This window comes from Coffea arabica, chromosome 6e (assembly GCF_036785885.1).
Source record: "Coffea arabica cultivar ET-39 chromosome 6e, Coffea Arabica ET-39 HiFi, whole genome shotgun sequence".
Taxonomy (NCBI): Eukaryota; Viridiplantae; Streptophyta; class Magnoliopsida; order Gentianales; family Rubiaceae; genus Coffea; species Coffea arabica.
In genome coordinates this window covers 9,302,705-9,320,824 of record NC_092321.1, presented here as the reverse complement: position 1 = coordinate 9,320,824, position 18,120 = coordinate 9,302,705, and the positions used below count along the sequence as shown (strand labels likewise).

At 37.5% G+C, this 18,120-nt stretch overlaps 3 protein-coding genes and 1 long non-coding RNA gene across 6 annotated transcripts; 3 read left to right on the top strand and 1 right to left on the bottom strand.

Moving 5' to 3' along the window:
• The first annotated feature begins 741 nt into the window (after nucleotides 1–741).
• LOC113695579 (small ribosomal subunit protein bS16m/bS16c) lies at nucleotides 742–3,149 on the top strand. The gene is made up of 3 exons (XM_027214711.2): nucleotides 742–1,013; nucleotides 1,170–1,215; nucleotides 2,551–3,149. The coding sequence occupies exons 1-3, from the start codon at nucleotides 881–883 to the stop codon at nucleotides 2,789–2,791; spliced, it is 420 nt and encodes a 139-aa protein (XP_027070512.1). The 5' UTR covers nucleotides 742–880; the 3' UTR covers nucleotides 2,792–3,149.
• On the bottom strand, nucleotides 2,245–3,844 carry LOC113695580 (uncharacterized). Its single transcript, XR_003449596.2, has 2 exons — nucleotides 3,718–3,844; nucleotides 2,245–3,425 (listed from the first exon to the last, which is right to left on the bottom strand). It is a non-coding gene; the product is annotated as an uncharacterized lncRNA (long non-coding RNA).
• LOC113695578 (nucleosome assembly protein 1;2-like) lies at nucleotides 3,762–7,621 on the top strand. The gene is made up of 11 exons (XM_027214710.2): nucleotides 3,762–4,118; nucleotides 4,300–4,343; nucleotides 4,526–4,621; nucleotides 5,446–5,538; nucleotides 5,642–5,732; nucleotides 5,807–5,868; nucleotides 5,959–6,143; nucleotides 6,231–6,408; nucleotides 6,491–6,534; nucleotides 6,693–6,894; nucleotides 7,110–7,621. Exons 1-11 carry the CDS (start codon nucleotides 4,073–4,075, stop codon nucleotides 7,176–7,178), a joined length of 1,110 nt encoding a protein of 369 aa, XP_027070511.2. The 5' UTR covers nucleotides 3,762–4,072; the 3' UTR covers nucleotides 7,179–7,621.
• A 3,523-nt stretch (nucleotides 7,622–11,144) lies between these two features.
• LOC113697620 (DNA repair protein recA homolog 3, mitochondrial-like) lies at nucleotides 11,145–17,240 on the top strand. 3 transcript variants are annotated; one of them, XR_011816886.1, is made up of 9 exons: nucleotides 11,145–11,552; nucleotides 12,115–12,172; nucleotides 12,796–13,013; nucleotides 13,370–13,457; nucleotides 14,353–14,525; nucleotides 14,634–14,780; nucleotides 15,435–15,566; nucleotides 15,986–16,285; nucleotides 16,485–16,678. XR_011816886.1 is itself a non-coding variant. In XM_072055018.1 (8 exons), exons 1-8 carry the CDS (start codon nucleotides 11,484–11,486, stop codon nucleotides 16,869–16,871), a joined length of 1,272 nt encoding a protein of 423 aa, XP_071911119.1. In that variant the 5' UTR covers nucleotides 11,146–11,483; the 3' UTR covers nucleotides 16,872–17,240. The 3 variants fall into 3 exon arrangements, 1 of the variants encoding a protein (XP_071911119.1); XR_011816885.1 differs by having other exon boundaries at nucleotides 15,986–16,298; XM_072055018.1 differs by lacking the exon at nucleotides 15,986–16,285 and having other exon boundaries at nucleotides 11,146–11,552; nucleotides 16,485–17,240.
• Nucleotides 17,241–18,120: the final 880 nt, after the last annotated feature.

Genomic DNA, 18,120 nt, shown 5'->3' with positions numbered 1-18,120 from the left:
TCGCTAAGCAAAGGCCTTGCTTTACCTTACTATTGTATTCTCTGACTTTTATGCGGTAGAAAAACAGCCACTTATAAAAGCAAAATACATTAGAGAGAAATGAAATTACCCGGTACTTGGGGTTGCGGAAAAGATTGGAGGGCATTGCAATGCGATAAGATGGAAAGCAAGGTACGGTAGGTTTGGCTCTGGAGGGGCCGGCGCCGCAGCCGATTGGAATGAGGTGGGAAAGTAAAGAGATGGTCCCGGGTAGTCCCAAAACCTGAATTCTCCATGCTTTCTTGAATTCTGTTTGATTTTTGTGGTCGTTGTGTAATTTGGGGACTTCGAAAACTTTAGCTGATAGTCTAAACTTGGGGAAAATTTACAGGTTGGGATGGCTCTGGGCTACGGTTTTGCTGAATACCATGAAATGGCATCGTCTGGGGACGTCTGTCAGTAATAGTAGCAGTTTGCATCCTGGCGGTGACGACAGAAGAAGTGACCGGTGACGGTGAGGCGGCGGGTTGTACAGACTAGACCCTGAGAGGGGTTGAAAGCGTGAGCCTTTTACGGTTGGGGTTATGTTGGCGTGATTATATAAATTCGACTACGTTTGAGGGTTAGTTTTGGAAGGCGAGGGTGTAAAAAAGGGGGGAAAAAACAAAAACAAAAACAAAAACAAAAACAAAAAAACTTGTTGGTTGTTTGGTAAAACGACGCCGCTGGACAAATACCAGTAGCAGTAGTTCGCTAGACTAGACAAAAGCCCAGAGCAAAACCCTTGGACCCTCTTTCCCTTTCGTTCTCCACAGCCCCGAACTTTCGCGCACACACAGTGAATGACTTAACTATATTGGAGAGAGAGAAGGATATCTTTAGAGAATTTGAAGAAGGAAAAATGGCGGTGAGGATAAGGTTGTCTCGGTTTGGGTGCAGGAACAAGCCGTTCTACCGGGTGATGGCCGCCGATAGCAGATCTCCTCGAGACGGCAAGCATTTGGAAGTCCTCGGCTACTACAATCCTCTCCCTGGTCAATAATTATATTTATGCTTCTTTCATTCTCTTTTGCTATCAATTATTCTATAAACTACTCCCCAGTTTGCTTCTTATCGTAATTATGCTCTTCATTTACTGCACGCTTGTTTCTTCAAAATTTAACAAAAAAAAAATTAATTGATTGATGCAGGTCAGGATGGCGGTAAGCGGATGGGTCTTAATTTTGACAGGGTGAAGTAAGTTATATACCCTTTTATTCACTTTTTTTGTTCTAAGTTTTCTTTTTTGTTCATTGATGTTTGTGATTTCGTTCTCCTTGAAGTTTGTATCGTTTTGGATACTACACTGCCTGCTGGCTATAATAGCTCTGTAATAAGCGCGGTTTTCTTGTAGAAATATGTCCCATCTAGAGTTTAAATTTTCTGCTAGACTTAGTAAAAGTGGCTGCAAGTGTGGTCTGCCTGAACCTCGTCCAAATATTGAAATATCATATATCAATGTATCCACCGGGAAGATCCATGCCTGCCAGTTCAGGCAGACATGAACCTTTAATCAGATTTTTGTTTTTTTTTTTTGATATCTGAGCATGCTTGGTATACTGCCTAAACGACCTAGTAGTGCCTAATTGTGTGAGCTTAGCATTCATCTGGTTTGCAATCTTGTTTCTTCTTTGGTCTGCCTGATTCTCTTCTCTTGTTGGATGCTTCTATGTGGGTTTGTGTGTGGAAAGAATTCTCCTTTTCTACTTACATGTGAGAGTCTCCACCTCAACATGGTCAAAAGATCTTTTGTGTAGTAGTAGTAAATACTTTAGACTTTGTATGAGGCAGGTTTGATTTAAACTCAACATCTGACGGTGCTTATTCACCTTCATGGAACATATTGCTCACTAATCAAGCTTTGCATAAATTTTCACTTCCAATGTCCATTTTGTGAAGTTGGTAATGTATTAGTTGAAATATTTTAATTTCAGTGTGATTCCGCTCTTTGTATTTATTTAAGTAGAAGCTAGGTTGAGCTTTTCTCAGTAAGATAACTCATTATAGGCTGCTTTACATACCAATGTTTGCCTGTGATAAGATGCAAAACTCTGCAGTTGATTGAGGTATTTCATATCATTTCATTTCTGTAAGTTGAGAGCTATACAGAAGCCTTTTCTGAAAGTTCAGAAATCACTTGGTGCTTTTTTCCTGGTTTTCAAATGTAATTCAGTGTGAAAATAGTTACCATATAGCTGCTACACACTATAGAGGCATGGACAGATGGAATGTAGATGGTAAGAATCTCTTACCTTAGATAATGTTTTATAAATGAAGGACATGTAAGCACTTCCAAACTTCGAAAAGGCTCCTGTTGATGGTCCAAAAATGGCAATAAAACCATAACTCTCTATGAGATACGCCTCCCATTCTTGCTCAACATTACAATCTAGTGGGATAGAATATTAAGCTCTTTTGCAAGCCTGTTCTGTGGAGTATCTGCTATGTGGTTTACATATAACCGGTGATTTCTTTCAATTGTCGATTGAAATGTGAAAGTTATTTAATTGGTGACCTATGCTTGCTCTGTAGATATTGGCTCTCTGTTGGTGCACAGCCTTCCGAGCCTGTTCAACGTCTTCTTTTCAGATCAGGAGTGTTGCCTCCACCACCTATGTTGGCAATGGGACGAAAAGGAGGACCAAAGGATACACGGTGGGTTGATCCAATGACAGGACGTGTTTTTGCATCGGAGCCATCAAAGAATGCTAATCCCAAATCAGATGCCAATGATGATAAGGTAGATGAAGATGAAAGTGCTGCCACTGCTTGAACCCTTCCTGAACTCAAGCTGGAAGACCTACTCTTGATTTTGGAAATGTCCATAGAAGTACCAGATCTGCTCATTGATGTTTTCTTTTGATGATCTTTAAAATGTGCTGCCTGGAAGCTGTGCTAACCACAGAATGCAGATAGTTGTCAGTTGCTTCGTTTATGATGCTTTCTCACTTTCTTCTTGTTTGGTCCCCATAATGCGCTGATCTGAAAGAATTCTGTGCTGAGTAAAACCAAAATTTCTTTTTTTTTTTCCGGAATTATTCTTTAAACTCCGATGTACTCTATTGCAGTGCCATCATGCACGAGTGAAATGTGTAGATGTTTCATTGTATATGAATTTTTTCTTGATCGTAGACTCTGCTTTTTGGATAATTGTTTGTACAGTCGGATGCTGAAACGAAAGACGGAAAGAGCGCTGAGTGTGAATCAAAGGCAGATTGACACGCCTCAATGACCTGTGGAATATGCGGATTTGGATTCTGCTTAAACTGATGCCAAAATGGTAATTGAGGATCTAAAAATCTGTGAATGCTACTGATTCGATTCGATGGACAAGCATTAAGCAGCCCTCGACTCATCGCCTACTAGCTGCTGACCTTATAAAAGATCTTCAAAAACCTTCGTCCCCGCTGTTGCAATATGAGATATTTGAAAACTTCAGATATATATTTTTCTTCCGAAAAAAAAAGGTAGTACAAAATTCTACTATGTAGGAGTAATTCTGAATCACCCCAAGTCCCCAACCTACCCAACAAAACAAGAACAAGAAAAAATGAAAATAAAGATACCGACAACCCCCCCCCCCCCCCAATCCCCCAAAAACCAAAAAAAAACAAAATCCAAAGAAACAAGAGAGAGAGAGAGGGAGGGAGGGAGGGGAAAAAAAAGGGAAAAGGAGAGAACACTGCTTAATACACCTACCAATATAAATGGAGCCCAGGCCTGGACTGGCGGAGGGCTAGGCTTCGGGGACAGAGATATATACTTGACTTGATGGAGTGGTGAGAGCAAGGAAAAAGAGAGGAGAGGGAAGGAATTGCCGATTTGCTACAACTATAGTACACTAATAATTAATTAACGAGGCGCTTTAGCTTTATTTGCTTTAGCTCATCCATCCATCCATCCATCCCCATATATATATATCTTCCCTCTCTCTCTTTTCTTTCTTGCCTCCCCCTCGCTTCTCTTATTCTCTTCTAATCTTCTTCTAGGGTTCTAGGGTTTCTCCCCTCCCCTCCCCCCCTCGTCTCCCGCCAACGAGGCCTGTTCTGCGAAAATGAGCAACAGCAAAGACAACTTTAACGTTTCCGATCTCACCTCCGGTATTAACCTAAAACCCTTTTTCCTCTTCTTCCTTCTAACCCCCCTCCCCAGCCCACCCCAAGCCCCTATGTACGGAAACTATTAGTTACATTCCAAGATTGTTTTAGTTACCTTTGTGATTGTTATTTTAGTTACTTTTCTGGGTTGTAATTGTTTTTTTTTTCAACTTGTTATTTTTAGCTTTGAATGCTGAGGATAGAGCGGACCTTGTTAATGCTCTCAAAGTAAGTTCCTTCTGTCTTTTTTTTCTGTTCTCTTTTTTGGTCTGTCGCAAATCTCTGTTTTAGAGGCTTGGCGAATAATCACACTGATTAGGATTTCGTTGGGGCTGATTCTGTTTTGTGGATTTTTCATGAGCTTGTTGAAATTAATGGTGTACGCTACTTGCCTCTTTTTTCTTATGCAGAATAAGCTTCAAGATCTTACTGGGAAGCATTCAGATGTGTTGGAGAACTTGTCGCCGGTAGTCAGGAAGCGTGTTGAGGTTCTAAGGGGCCTTCAGGCATGTGATTTAATCTCTAACACTGTTACTTGTAAATACATGGGAATTTAAAATAGTGTACTAGTGTGTGTATTTCTGCTTGGATAGGCGTGCAAATGTTTCAGCAGTTTCTTGTAGCTTTTATCAGCTTTTGCTCAATTGTCTTCCAGTCAATGATTAAATTTGGTACAGCTGTATGTGGTTGGAAATTGGGAAAGATATTAGTTCTACCAATTTTGAACGATCGACTGCTTGCCCCTTTGGTCATAAAATGTTATTTTTCCAGCCAGATAATGCTCCATAGGTGGTTCCATATTTGTAATTACTTGGATCGCAGATGTGGGATTTACACCTACTGTAAAATGGGATTTACACCACCCTGAGGAAAAAAGGTTTTCCTTTTTATTTTTCAATTTAAAAACTGATCACTGGATGCATTTCTTGACACTTCTTGTATTAACACAGCTAAACCTTGTTCTGTTTGTAGGTATTTTAGAATCTCGGTTTTGCAACAGTTGTTTAAATTTTTCTTTTAACTCCAGACGTCTTATGAAGAGCCAAAATGGCATCCCAAGAGTTTGGAGTTGAGCAACCAGATCCAGTTGGGGTCTGTAGTCATAAGAAAGTTGAACTTAATTTATCTGTATAAATGATGCTACAGTGATATGATGAAAATGAAGTCCAAGACGTAGTAGTTGCCTATCACTTTCTGTGAAACCACATCTGATATGATTGTATTTATCTGAATGCTACTTCCTTTCTTGATGTTGAAATGGTTTTGGTTGATTTGTGGATTTCAAGCGTTTAACTGCTTATTTGTGTATTTCTGTCTTCCTAATCAACAGAGCGAACATGATGAATTGGAGGCTAAATTTTTTGAGGAGAGAGCAGCTCTGGAAGCCAAGTATCAGAAGTTATATCAACCACTTTATGCCAAGGTCAGCAATGCTTTTGCATGATATTTTTGGGTGCTAGTTCCCATCAAACTGCAGGCTTAAAGTTGAATTCTGTGTTGTGATGAGAAATTTTGATTATGTGCAGAGGTATACTATTGTGAATGGAGTTGATGAAGCTGAAGGTGCTACAGCTGAAGCAGCTGAGGCTGCAAAAGAGGATGAAACAACTTCAGAGGGTAAATTTTCACGATATTTTGGAATCTGTTCCTTGGTTGTCCATTATAAAGCTTGACATCTACTTGTTATGCAGATAAAGGTGTTCCTAGTTTCTGGCTGACTGCAATGAAGAATAATGAAGTTATTGCCGAGGAGGTTAGTCATTCTAGCAACAATTTTCTTACTCGTGCACTTTTTGCTCCAATTATTTTGGGCTATTAACTGGGTTGATGAAAATCGAGCCAGATTTCTGAACGAGATGAACCAGCTCTCAAATTTCTCAAAGATATAAAGTGGGCAAGGATTGATAATCCAAAGGGTTTCAAGCTTGAGTTCATTTTTGACACCAATCCTTACTTTAAAAATTCTGTTCTGACCAAAACATATCACATGATTGATGAAGATGAGCCTATTCTAGAGAAAGCAATAGGGTAAGCTGGGGTTTACTTTGTCAGTCACTATGTAAGTGCTATTACAACATTTTCCCTCTCTCTTCTCACTTTTTTGTGTTCCTGTAGGACGGAGATCGAATGGCACCCAGGAAAATGCTTGACTCAGAAAATCCTTAAAAAGAAGCCTAAGAAGGGGTCAAAGAATGCCAAGCCAATCACTAAAACTGAGCAATGTGAAAGTTTTTTCAACTTCTTTAGTCCGCCACAAGTCCCTGAGGATGATGAAGACATTGATGAAGATGCTGTAAGCCAACTTGCCTTTATGCTTAGAAGGAGAAAGCTGTTCTTTTCCTCTCTAACTTCTCTTCTTCATGATTTTTGAACAGGCTGAGGAGCTCCAGAACTTGATGGAACAAGACTATGACATTGGGTAAGTTGTACAGTAATATTCTTTATGAAGAACTTGAAACTTTGGATATATTGTGTTTCTTTTTGGGCCCTTGAATGTTTAAATGATTGTTTCCTTGGGTTCATGGTTCATGTTTATCATATCAATGAAGTGGATGCTTTTCATTCTTGTTCCTGCAGTTCTACCATTCGAGATAAAATCATCCCACATGCTGTCTCTTGGTTCACTGGGGAAGCCGCTAGTGATGAGTTTGCTGAAATAGATGATGATGATGATGAAGAGCTTGATGATGAGGAGGAGGAAGATGATGAGGACGAGGAGGAAGATGACGAGGACGAGGAGGATGATGAGGAGGATGATCAACCCAAGAACAGGAAGAAGGTAAAAGGATTAGGACTTTTGTTGTTAGTGATAGCTGTGTTGGTTTTGATCCTTTTCTTGTCACATCATTTCTGTTTTCTTTCGTCCTTGCTTGCCAATATTTTTTGTTGTTAGTTTCACTGAAGGTGTGATTTCTAATAGTCTATTTCCCTGAAGTTATATGATCCAATTTATGTATGTCAAATGTTGATGATTTGTTTTGCTGTAAATTGTAGAAGAGTGGAAGAGTACCAATTGGTGACGGTCAGCCGGGTGAGAGACCTCCTGAATGTAAGCAGCAGTAACGTTGCATTGATCACTTTTGGATTCTGGAGTGGCTGGGGTGTGCATTGATGGGTATTGCCAAACAAGAGGAGTTGTGTCAATTTTGTGTGTTCTGCTTGGATCATCATATGCCATCATATGAACAGTGCTAGAATCCATTTTCTTAATTTTCCTATATTTTTGTTTTGTATTCTTTTCTTGGTTCTGGCTTTGGGATATCATGGTGAAATAGTTAGGGATGTTCATGGAAATTGTTGGATTCTGATGCTGAGACATTTGAGTATAGCTATACAGCCATGTTAGCGTAGTCATTGCATCTTACTCCAGGAGTTCCTTTAAGGAATCCTCCACTGTGATTTTCCAGTCATGGGAATTGTGCTTGTATTGAGTGAACATGAGTTAGGTCCTATACGTAATTAAGTTCTATTCAAGCCCCTATATTGGGATTTGCTGATTTATGCAAGATTGAAGTAAAGCGTACTTGATCGGAATTTCTGAACTGAGCTAATAATCAGGAATGGTGCTTACTATGGTGCCTCAGTGCTAAATTTATCCAAATCTAGACGTTGGGAAAGGAAACTGACAAAAGTCACGGTGCTTTTCTCTGGACTTCTGATGATGGTTTGAGTCATTAATTAATTTGTAGAACGAACTTACAAAACACATCATTTCCTAAGTATCAGCAATGGATACAGATACAAAAATCTTTAAAAATGAATATGTTATTATATAGTTTGCATTGTTATCATGATTCGTACGTCGCTTACAATATTTTTGTAATTTGTATTCCTCATATGACCCAGCTTGGCGGCTATTTGCGAAAGCTTGAGCAAGTTTGATGGTAAAGTTTTTGTGCTGTAACGATATGTTGTTATTTCTCTCACAAGTCCTCAATGACTAGGGCTGTCAATGGGTCAAGTTTAGATTCTGATCCAATTCGGATCCGATAAATTTTTTCGAGTTTGGGTTGAAAAATAATTTTGATATCCGAACTCGTTTACTCTAACGAAAAACGGGTCGAATATGAAATAAAGAATTTCTTTTCGTATTCGATCCGAATTCGAACAATATATTAATAATTATAAAATATAAATATTTTTAAATACATTTTTTTTTATCAAATTAACAATTTAGTCATGATTTTATAGATTGATTTGTGATTAATTTTGAATTGACTATTGCGAGTTATTTGTGATTTAGCTTTATAATTTGATTTATTTAAGTTTGGAGATTGGATTTTGTGATTGGTTTTGGATTTAAATTTGAAATGTTTAAGTTTGGACATTTTCTTTTTGAGTAGACTCAGATCCGATCCGGAATCCATCGAATCCGGTTCCGAGACTCTAAGGTCAAGACCCGTCGAGTATACAGGTCGGATTAGGTTTACTACATAAAAAGGGATTCAAATCCAAAATTTTCAATTTCGACCCAAACCCGACCCATTGACCCCCCTAGCAACGACAGGTATTTTGTCAAGAATTCATAACGATTGAACAAAATGTGGTTAATGGAGCGGAAACACCAATCCTTTTTTTTTTTTTTTTTCGTAGGGAGGAGGGAACCTTGGCTCTTTTGGCTTAATTTTTTGGATTAATTTATACACTGAGACTGTATACATCGTCATAATCATTGGATACATGATAATTCATCCAAATTTAAAATTAAAATCTATATTTTATTCATATGCCATGCATTCAACCGTGATAATTTATATGCAATGTGAATGTATTCTAATAACACACGGGAGTGTAAAATTTGTATCGGGATCGGCAGATCTTTTGCCAAAGAGAAGTCGAAACAAAAAATGTATGCTGCTGCTCCTTCCTATTATTGATCACCTCAAAGTTTGACTATTGTAATCTCAATCGAGTGTGTTAGGGTAGAATATTATTTTAAAAATATATTTTTTTTATATTTCATTAAATTCACAAACTGACTCCTGTTACCAAATTGTAATTGCGTTCACAGCTACTCTGTCACGTCAAACGGTCATTAAAATGACAAGTCGCAATCTTCTAATCCTTTTATTTCTGTGGTTATAGTGCTTTATTTTTCGTTTAATCTGTAAACAAGTAATTACAAGAATTGATAGAAGAATTATGCTCTTTATTCAAATTATTTTCTTTTGCTTAGCCGTGCAAAGTAACTTTGCTCAGTAAATATCCTAATTGATGAATTGATAGATATGATAAGTCTTACAAAGTTAGATAATAAATATTCATTCAATTCAAGTAATTTATTAACACATTATTCTTATGGGAGAAAAAAATTGTCCAATTTGTGAAAGAGAACGATTAAAAATGTACAAATTTGACATGATGGCGCATCGCTCGGCTTAAGCTTGGAAGATTGGGCATTTGAGAATCATGGATCATTCCAAATCCAATCACATTGGCCATAAAACCAAATGCGAATATACGTCTAGATTCTAGGCCGAATATTTTGGGTCTTACAAGCGAAACTCAGACGCGGGCCGGACCAGACTCGGCTTTTACCCAAAGAAAAGTCCAGTCGTCGAAATTCCAATCGACACAAGAAAGCGTAAATCCAGGAGCGACTCTCTCGCAAATGACTGAACGAGACACGAAGCAACGCCGCTGGAGTTGGGCCCCACCAGTGAACACAGTTCACAATACAGTCACGCAGTGACATTTACTTCCCCGGATGTTTCGTTAAACTAAAATTCAGTCCCTAAAATTTGGCCAAATTATAAAAAAAGCCTTCAAAGTCATGAATGTGTAACAGACTCCCCCTTGCAATGAAAGCTTGGCGATAAATACGCAATGAAAGCACAAGAATACCCGCGCTAAAAAGTCGTCAATCAAACTTTTCTTTTCTTTTTTTTTTTTTTTAAAAAACTAAGCTTTTAAAATAGCCACCACCAGCCACTACTATAATTGGAGGCAAAAATCCATAAAACTACATTTTCTAACTTGTATTTTAGTTTAGAACGTTTACTTACCCACAAAATCAATCTAGATGATCATAGAGTAGCATGTGGAATGAAAAACCTTGACTACTTGCCTACTCCGTCACCTTTAAATGACAAATAAATATCATGAAATTAATATGTACTGATATGATTCTAAAAAAGAGGAAAATATAAAAATAGGAGAAAGTCAACACAATCGACTATATTCTAATCCCAATTCACATTTATTGTTTTAAACTCAAAATTTTAAAAGGTCCGATTTGGGACTTTTTATGTTCTTCAAAGTTTTCCAAATAGAATTTGAATTTTGAAGATATGTTTTGAATCTTTGTATGTTTCTGTTTAGTAGAGGAATGAAAAAGAGCGAAGATGATATGAAGAAGGCTCAAGTTCAAGAAGAATTTTGATTTTGGTTGACTAGGAATGGAATGAAACAAAGGGTCAAGAAAAAGAGAAAGAAAGAATATCAAAGAAGATTAAGTAGAGAAGAAATCTTATTTAGATTGTTAGAAAAAAGAATAATGGTGCAGGAACTCTGGGATGGTGTCAAAATTTGGTTTGCTTTTTTCATTCTTTTTTTTGTTCTCTTTTGGTAATTACTGCAAATTAGTACTACTAAGCTTTCCCCTTTTTTTTTCTCATTTTTCCTATCAATTAATCTATGAAACTAAAAAATTAGAGTTGTCAAGCTGTTTATTTTTTCTCCTCAACCTTGCTTTTCTTTTGGTCTTTTGCTATTTTGTTAGCTTTTGTATTGTTTTATGTATTCACCATCTTCTACTTGTGGTCTTTCTCCTTCTTTTTTTTTTCCCTGTTTTTTTACTATTTGAACTAAAAGAGGGCAATTCTGTTATTTCATAATTCCTGTTAGTCGGATGTTGATGTTGACAGCGAGTTTTTGTTATTTGGTCAAACTTTCAGTAAATGTATTTAAACCAAATTAAACCTAAAATTTCAAATAATACGTGTTCGAACAAACCTCAGGGGAGGTAAATCTAATTAAACCTAATTCATTGGTTAATTCCAAATTCCAAAACTTTTCCAATTTCTTTTTCGTCGTCCGAGGAAACCACGGCAAGGCGAGGCTACAACGAAGAGCTGGAAAGCGAGGGAAAATTGCTTAAAACCCTAAAAAAATTCTCTCCTCCTTTCTTCTTCTTCCTTCACTTCTACTTCTCTTAAAAGCTTTCAAGTAACTTTTCGAATCAAGCACAATGATTTAGCAGCTCCTTTTTTGGCCGTTCTCTCTCTCAAGTCTCTTGTGAGAGGAGACAGAGAAGAGTCCTACTCTTTTTTTAGAGATAGTAAAAAGTTCAGAGTGGAGTGAGGAGGGCATTCTCAAAGGGATTTTGACTTTCCTTTTTTTCTTTGGGTTTGGTGGAAGCCTTTGAATATGATGGCGAGGCTTCTCCGAAATGCTTCTTCTTTCGGACGCTCTCTGTTTCTGCAACCTCCCTCTCAGGTAATTTCCTCAGCAAACCAGAAATACAAGGATGGCCACTTAAAATAGGGAAGATTTTCTTCTTATTTTCTTTGTATTTTTGAAAATTTTGGTTAGGATTAATGATAGGTAATGGCCCGTTGTAGAAATTTGAAGTGTTTTTTTTTTTATTTTTTATTTTCAGCTTTTGCTCAAATATGTTTTTCAGAGCTTTGTTGAGTTTCAGCGTTTTTTCGCTATCTATGTTTTGTTTGTACTATTGTTTTGAAGTTATAGGTGTAATATAGTGTTTATATTTGTTATTGGCAGCCGGAAGCTGCGAATAAACGATTATTCTATAATTTCCTATAAATTACGAAAATCAAATGCTTTACTTTGCTAAGTTGCAGAAGTTGTTCCTTTTTTTTAAAAAGATTATTGAAGTGGCATACTGTATAAAGAAAATGTCTTTTGTTAGATACGTTTTGTGACATTGTTTTTCAATTATTACTGCTTTTCTTCTTCTTTTTTTTTTTTTTAAATTTTATTTTGTTTCTCACTTTCTTCATGAGTCATGACACGTATTTATTGTTTGTTGATGCAGACTTTTAGGAAGAGCTTGTTAGGGGCATCCACTCAGCTCTCCTACTTTTCCTCCAAAGGTGCCCGAAGTTTATTTTCCTGCTGAACTGACCTGCATTTGGTCTTCATACCTTCTTGTCTTGGTGATCATGTTCATGGATTTCAAAAATAGATAAAGTAAAATAACTTTTGCATATAAAGTCTATCTTTTTAGGCTTTAGCCCCCTTGCCAGGACCAGTTAAAACTAATACATATATTTGCTTAGTGTTTGAATACTTCAAACGTCATGTTTATTTAGCGTGACGCATGCATGTTTTCCCCCATGTTTTGGTGTTTTCTGTTCACTAGAATCTTAAAACCAAGTGTCTTGGCAGAAAAATTATATAGCACCCAAGTATGCAAGTATTTTGCCATATTTTGGACTTGTACCTCCCTCCTGGAGTATTTTAACATTAAGTGCATCATCCTTAATGTGACAATCACTTGACTTTTTTCCCCTCTGTGCTTCTTTGAATCAGATGAGTTCTTTTAAGTGTAGCTTTTTGCTGAAATTTGTTGAGTTTGATATTTTTTACATTTGGCTGGGATTGTGTTATTTCTGCTTGAGAGTACCTACTTTTTGCTCTCTCTGCAGTAGAAAATATCATATTTTTTTTTGCTTCATTAGTTCATTATGAACATAAGTCATTTTTTGTCTGGAAGGTAGAAGAAAATCCAAGTCAGATGGAAGTGACTCGGGTGAGGAGAATATGTCAAAGAAAGATTTGGCACTCAAGCAGGCAATGGATCAGATCACTGCATCATTTGGAAAAGGTTCTATCATGTGGCTTGGTCGCTCTGCCCCTGTCAAACAAGTTCCAGTTGTGTCTACAGGTTCATTTGCTTTGGATATTGCGCTTGGGGTTGGAGGACTTCCAAAGGTTGGACATCTTATGTGTTTCTCATGCTGTAATGCCAGATGCTGATTTTAAATTATTGTTTCAAGTGCACTAAATATCTGCAAATTTCTAAAGAATCATATTGACATCGTTTTAGAGTGCAATACTATACCACTGAAAGGACTTTTCTCTATCTAATTGGGACTTCAACTAAGAGCTGCTGTAATTATTCTTGATTTGAATCTTTCCATTCTGATTAATCAGCATTTGCAATTTCCAAATTGTGTAGCAAAAGAAAAGCTTTGTCTTGTTCCTGAAAACCTTCACTGAAATGGAAACTTTTTAATTACTTTGTATCACTATTGGTTTCTGTTAACCTTATTGTTTACTGTGTGCAGGGACGTGTTGTGGAGATATATGGTCCAGAGGCTTCTGGAAAAACAACTCTTGCTCTACATGTAATTGCTGAGGCACAGAAACAAGGAGGTGACTTGAATTAGTTTATGCAGTCTTGCTCTTTCTCTTGATGCAGTATTCATTTCCAAGGTTTCCTAATATAGTTCCATGAGTAGAGAGACTTCCCTATTTTTCTTTCTGCTAAGAGAGTATTTAGAGAGGCGTTATCTTCGTGTCTTGGGGTGGTTTGCTTATGAGTGTTTGGCATAGAAAAATACGATCAATGCATTGAAATTAAATACTGATATTTTACCAGTGAAGCAAAGATCTGACTTCCCATTGAAAGATGTGCTCAAAGTCTGTCAGCAATGACATCTGGAGGTCTATATGCATTCTCAGTATGATGCTGATGTCAAAATAGTTCTTAATGAGCTACCTAAGTGGAATTTATCTTGAATTTGGTCAGATTTGAGTGTTGAATGTCAAGTTCTATCTTTTAACCCATTAGTTAGAAATGTCCTTTCACTCTGAATTGGATCGCTGTAGGTTCTGGTACTGGTTGCATTTAAGATGACTCGTTGTACTGATTGTGAGAAAGAGGGTAGTAGTCTGATTTTCTATGGCTTGTGAATCATCTAGTCTAATATTGTCAGTCGCCATTTGCCCGCCAACATGGACAAATATTTGTATCTGCAGCAGTTAAGTGCTTCCTGTAGTAATGCTCCTATTAGGATTTTGTCAGTTGATATTTCTATTTTCTTGCAGTTAAGCAGTTGATATTTCTATTTTCTTGCAGTTAAGGTTTTAAGTCATAAGTATTTTATGTCTATATGGTTTGTCTTAAAGGCTAGCCTATAGGCAGGTTGTTTTTCAAGAAGATACAAAGTAGGTTTGGTTTTAAATTTTCGTACTAGAGTTTCTTACAATTTTTGTGTCAAGATTTTACAGAATATTGCAATTTGAATTTTTTTTTTTTTTGGAGTAGGCTACTGTGTTTTTGTTGATGCTGAGCACGCTCTTGATCCAGCCCTAGCTCAGGCTATCGGAGTCAACACTGAAAACTTACTTCTTTCACAACCAGATTGTGGGGAGCAGGCTCTCAGTCTTGTAGATACCATTATCAGGAGTGGTTCAGTTGATGTTGTTGTGGTGGACAGTGTAAGCTGGATTGCTGATCCTTAAAAGTTGAGATTGCTGTTGAATCTCTGGATATTGTTTACGGTCATTTGATTGTAAGTCACTTTTGAATGATTTACTGGCTTTCAGGTTGCTGCCCTTGTCCCCAAAAGTGAACTTGACGGTGAAATGGGCGATGCTCACATGGCAATGCAAGCTAGATTAATGAGCCAGGCTCTTCGCAAACTGAGCCATTCTTTGTCTTTATCACAAACTATCCTAATCTTTATTAATCAGGTACTGCTAATGAGTTTCAGAAGTTCTGTATAGAGTTTATAGGTGTCGTGAAGAACCTTCTTTTTTTCTCATCTGATGAGGGTGCCTGCCTAAATTTGCTAATACTAAAACCTGGGTGCATTACTGCTTTGATTGTAATAAAGCTTAGCAGCCCACTCAAATAGACCAGGAACTCATCAGTCCCCTGTCTAAATAAATGGAACTGTGGAAAAGAGATAAAAACTTAATCAGACCTGATTAATTTGGTTCAATTGTCCCAGTAGACTTTTTTTTTTTTTTGCAATTTTTAAGAAGAACCTGAAGAACATTTGTTTTATCTATTTGGTTTGATGTTACATAATTAGACTATTAATCACGCATGTCATACTAAGATCAGGTTATGCTGTTACTTAATATGGTTTTGCTTGCTTTAGAACTTCTTCACATGACATGTGAGGTTGCTTATAGGCATGAACTAGATTGTCCAGGTAAGTAATTACCAGGGGGAGAATTAATGTTATCTCATACATTAATATAGTCCTTTCACCTCTCTAAATAAGTTTGGAGCCTGAGGACTGATACTTTTTCTTGTGCTACTTTGCAATTTATCAATTTTCTTTTCCTATAATTTGCTAATTTACAGTTACCAACTTCTTGGAATTACATGTTACTCAGGTCAGAGCAAAACTATCTGTTGTTGGATTTGGTGGCCCCACTGAAGTCACCTGTGGTGGTAATGCATTGAAGTTTTATGCTTCAGTGCGTCTAAACATCAAGAGAATAGGTCTTGTCAAGAGGGGTGATGAGGTAAAATTTTTTTTGCATCTCTAATTGCCTCTTAGTTACTTAAGTTTACATTTTGAACATGTGGTTTTGATTGTTCAAGAGGCAACCTGAAGGATCTTTTGCCTCTAATTGTAAGCCTTGGATTTGGAAATAGATGCTCACACTTGTTTTGTATCTGACACCTTTTGGTTGTATAAACATTTTTGACCATGAGATTGTTTTCTATTTGTTCAAAGTTAACCGTGTCTGTATCCGTGGTCTGTGCTTTTGTATTATTTTAGTTGCTCTCTCTCTCTCTCTCTCTCTCTCTCTCTCTCTGCATGCACGTGCTAAATTGTGTAAAGAGGTCCTTCAATGAAAATGTTTTGTCTTATGAAGTATTGTTCTGTGAAAAAAATGCTTTATTGTAAAGAAATTCTGAAGACTGGATTAATCTGCAGTATGCTGTTCAAACGTGTGGACTAAAGTTGGCTGGTTGAAGGATGCTAATCTGCTGAGCCATACAATTATATTTTGCCTTATTTGTACCATATCAAAAGAGATTAAAGGCTTTCTTTACTTTGTTATTTTTCATCTCCTAAGAGTTATTGTTAAATTGTAATTAATTGCTCGAGTTTTGTCTACTGTTTATTTGATTTTTTTCTTTGGCCTTTGATCAGCAGCATTAGTGGTCTCTTATAAAGGATATAGAAGAAAACACACTACTTTGCATGCTTTTTCTTCATATTGAGCTGTTGAAGGTATAGGTATATGGTCAGTTGCTCTTACTATTGAACAATCTTAACTGCTTTAGTTTACATGGATACCTTGATTGGAGTGACTGGAATCAATTGTTTTTAACAAGATGACCTAAATGAGTATGTGGTCTAGACTTGACTTCGTTCATGTTCTTTATTCACGTGGGTGCTGTTGCTGTTTTTTTTTTCCGACTGTTTACAGACCATAGGCAGCCAAGTTGTGGTGAAGATTGTAAAGAACAAGCATGCCCCTCCATTTAGAACAGCAGAGTTTGAGCTTGAATTTGGGAAGGGGATTTGTCGTGAATCAGAGATCATAGAGTTAGGATTGAAGCACAAGTTCCTCAGAAAGAATGGTGGGTTTTATTATGTGAATGGTGAGACAATACACGGCAAGGAGGCCTTGAAACAGTACCTGGCTTCAAACGAGAGCGTACGAGAAGAACTTACGGTGAAACTTAGGGAGAAGCTTGTTGGTGCAGAAGCAAGCAAGGATACTGATCCGGAAGGTTTAGATGGAGACACTGTTGGGGAGATTGTTGCATCGGATACGACCGATGAAGAAGTTGTAACTGCAGTTGAGGCATAAAGTGTGAATGTCCTCTGGGTGTAAATGCTATTTTTCATTTCTCTTCTTGGTTGCTCCATGCAGTGGATTAAGTTGATAGTACTTAGAGTTGGAGCACTCTTGTTTGCAGGCCATCTGTAACAGTGTTTTGATTTTCTCGTGATGGCCCTGTATCTTCTATCTGTCAGATATACATATTCTCTTGGTCATCTAATTGATCAAAATTTTGTTGGTCTAGAAAGTGCAAGGCCCTTGTTAATTTTCTGGAATTTGATTTCCAGGTTCTAATCATCGTTTATACAGCAGCATTTGTACGTCACGACATTGGTCTGCAACCACTTTGGTGGTGATTTTTGAGGAAAGTAAGATCATGCCTTATCCTTCCTTTCAGCTTTGGATTTATTTATTTATTATTATTGTTATTATCATCTCTGTTTTGGCCAATGCCTCTCTCTCTCTCTCCGCATGTTTTCTACTGGACACGGGGGCTTCTCTGAGGTTGCTGGTCAGTCCAGTTCGGATGGATTTGAGCGCTAACTTCAAATTTCATTTTTTTTCTTGGGGTGGTTTTCAAATTGACTGACCAAATCATTAACCGCAGGTGCACCTAACCCCGTTGTTCTTTTCCCCTGTGGAGAAAAAGTCTTTTTCTCCGGAAAAGTCACAAAAAGGGTCTCTTACCATTTGTAATGTGTGCAGAAACTTGAACTGGCCAAGTAACTATCATCACCATGTTAGAAGATTCATCCAGTCCAGTTGATGAAACTAAACTTCACTTTCATGCGTAGTTGTCCGGCTGACCAATTCGATCTGCTGACAGCTAAGAGGCAAAGAAGGATAAGGAGCAACGGAAAGCCAAGCGGATGCTTAGGGCTCTTTCCTGGAAGTTACAGTAAGGAAATGTTTTCCGTTTCAGGGTTCCCACTTAAATGTTTTCCTTTGAAGCCAAAAAAGAGAGTGGTATTATTCTTGCAGGAGTAGTCCCGATAGCTAATCACCCTCACAAGAAAAAAAGAAATTTAGAATGTGGAATTTTCAGCATCAACTGGTCCTGCGTTTTCTTCCGGCGCCAGCAGCCATCCCCATTCATCCAATACAAATTTTCATCTGACGATGGTCTTCTACTAAGCAGCTGAGATGACAGAAGTTGTCGATTTACCGTTCAACTAGTTTTTCACGCTCTACGCACTATTAATTAAGAAGGTTAATCATACTGAACTTTCCACAGGATTGGCGTACGTCACATTCGAAGGCTTTTGCTTTTTTGTGG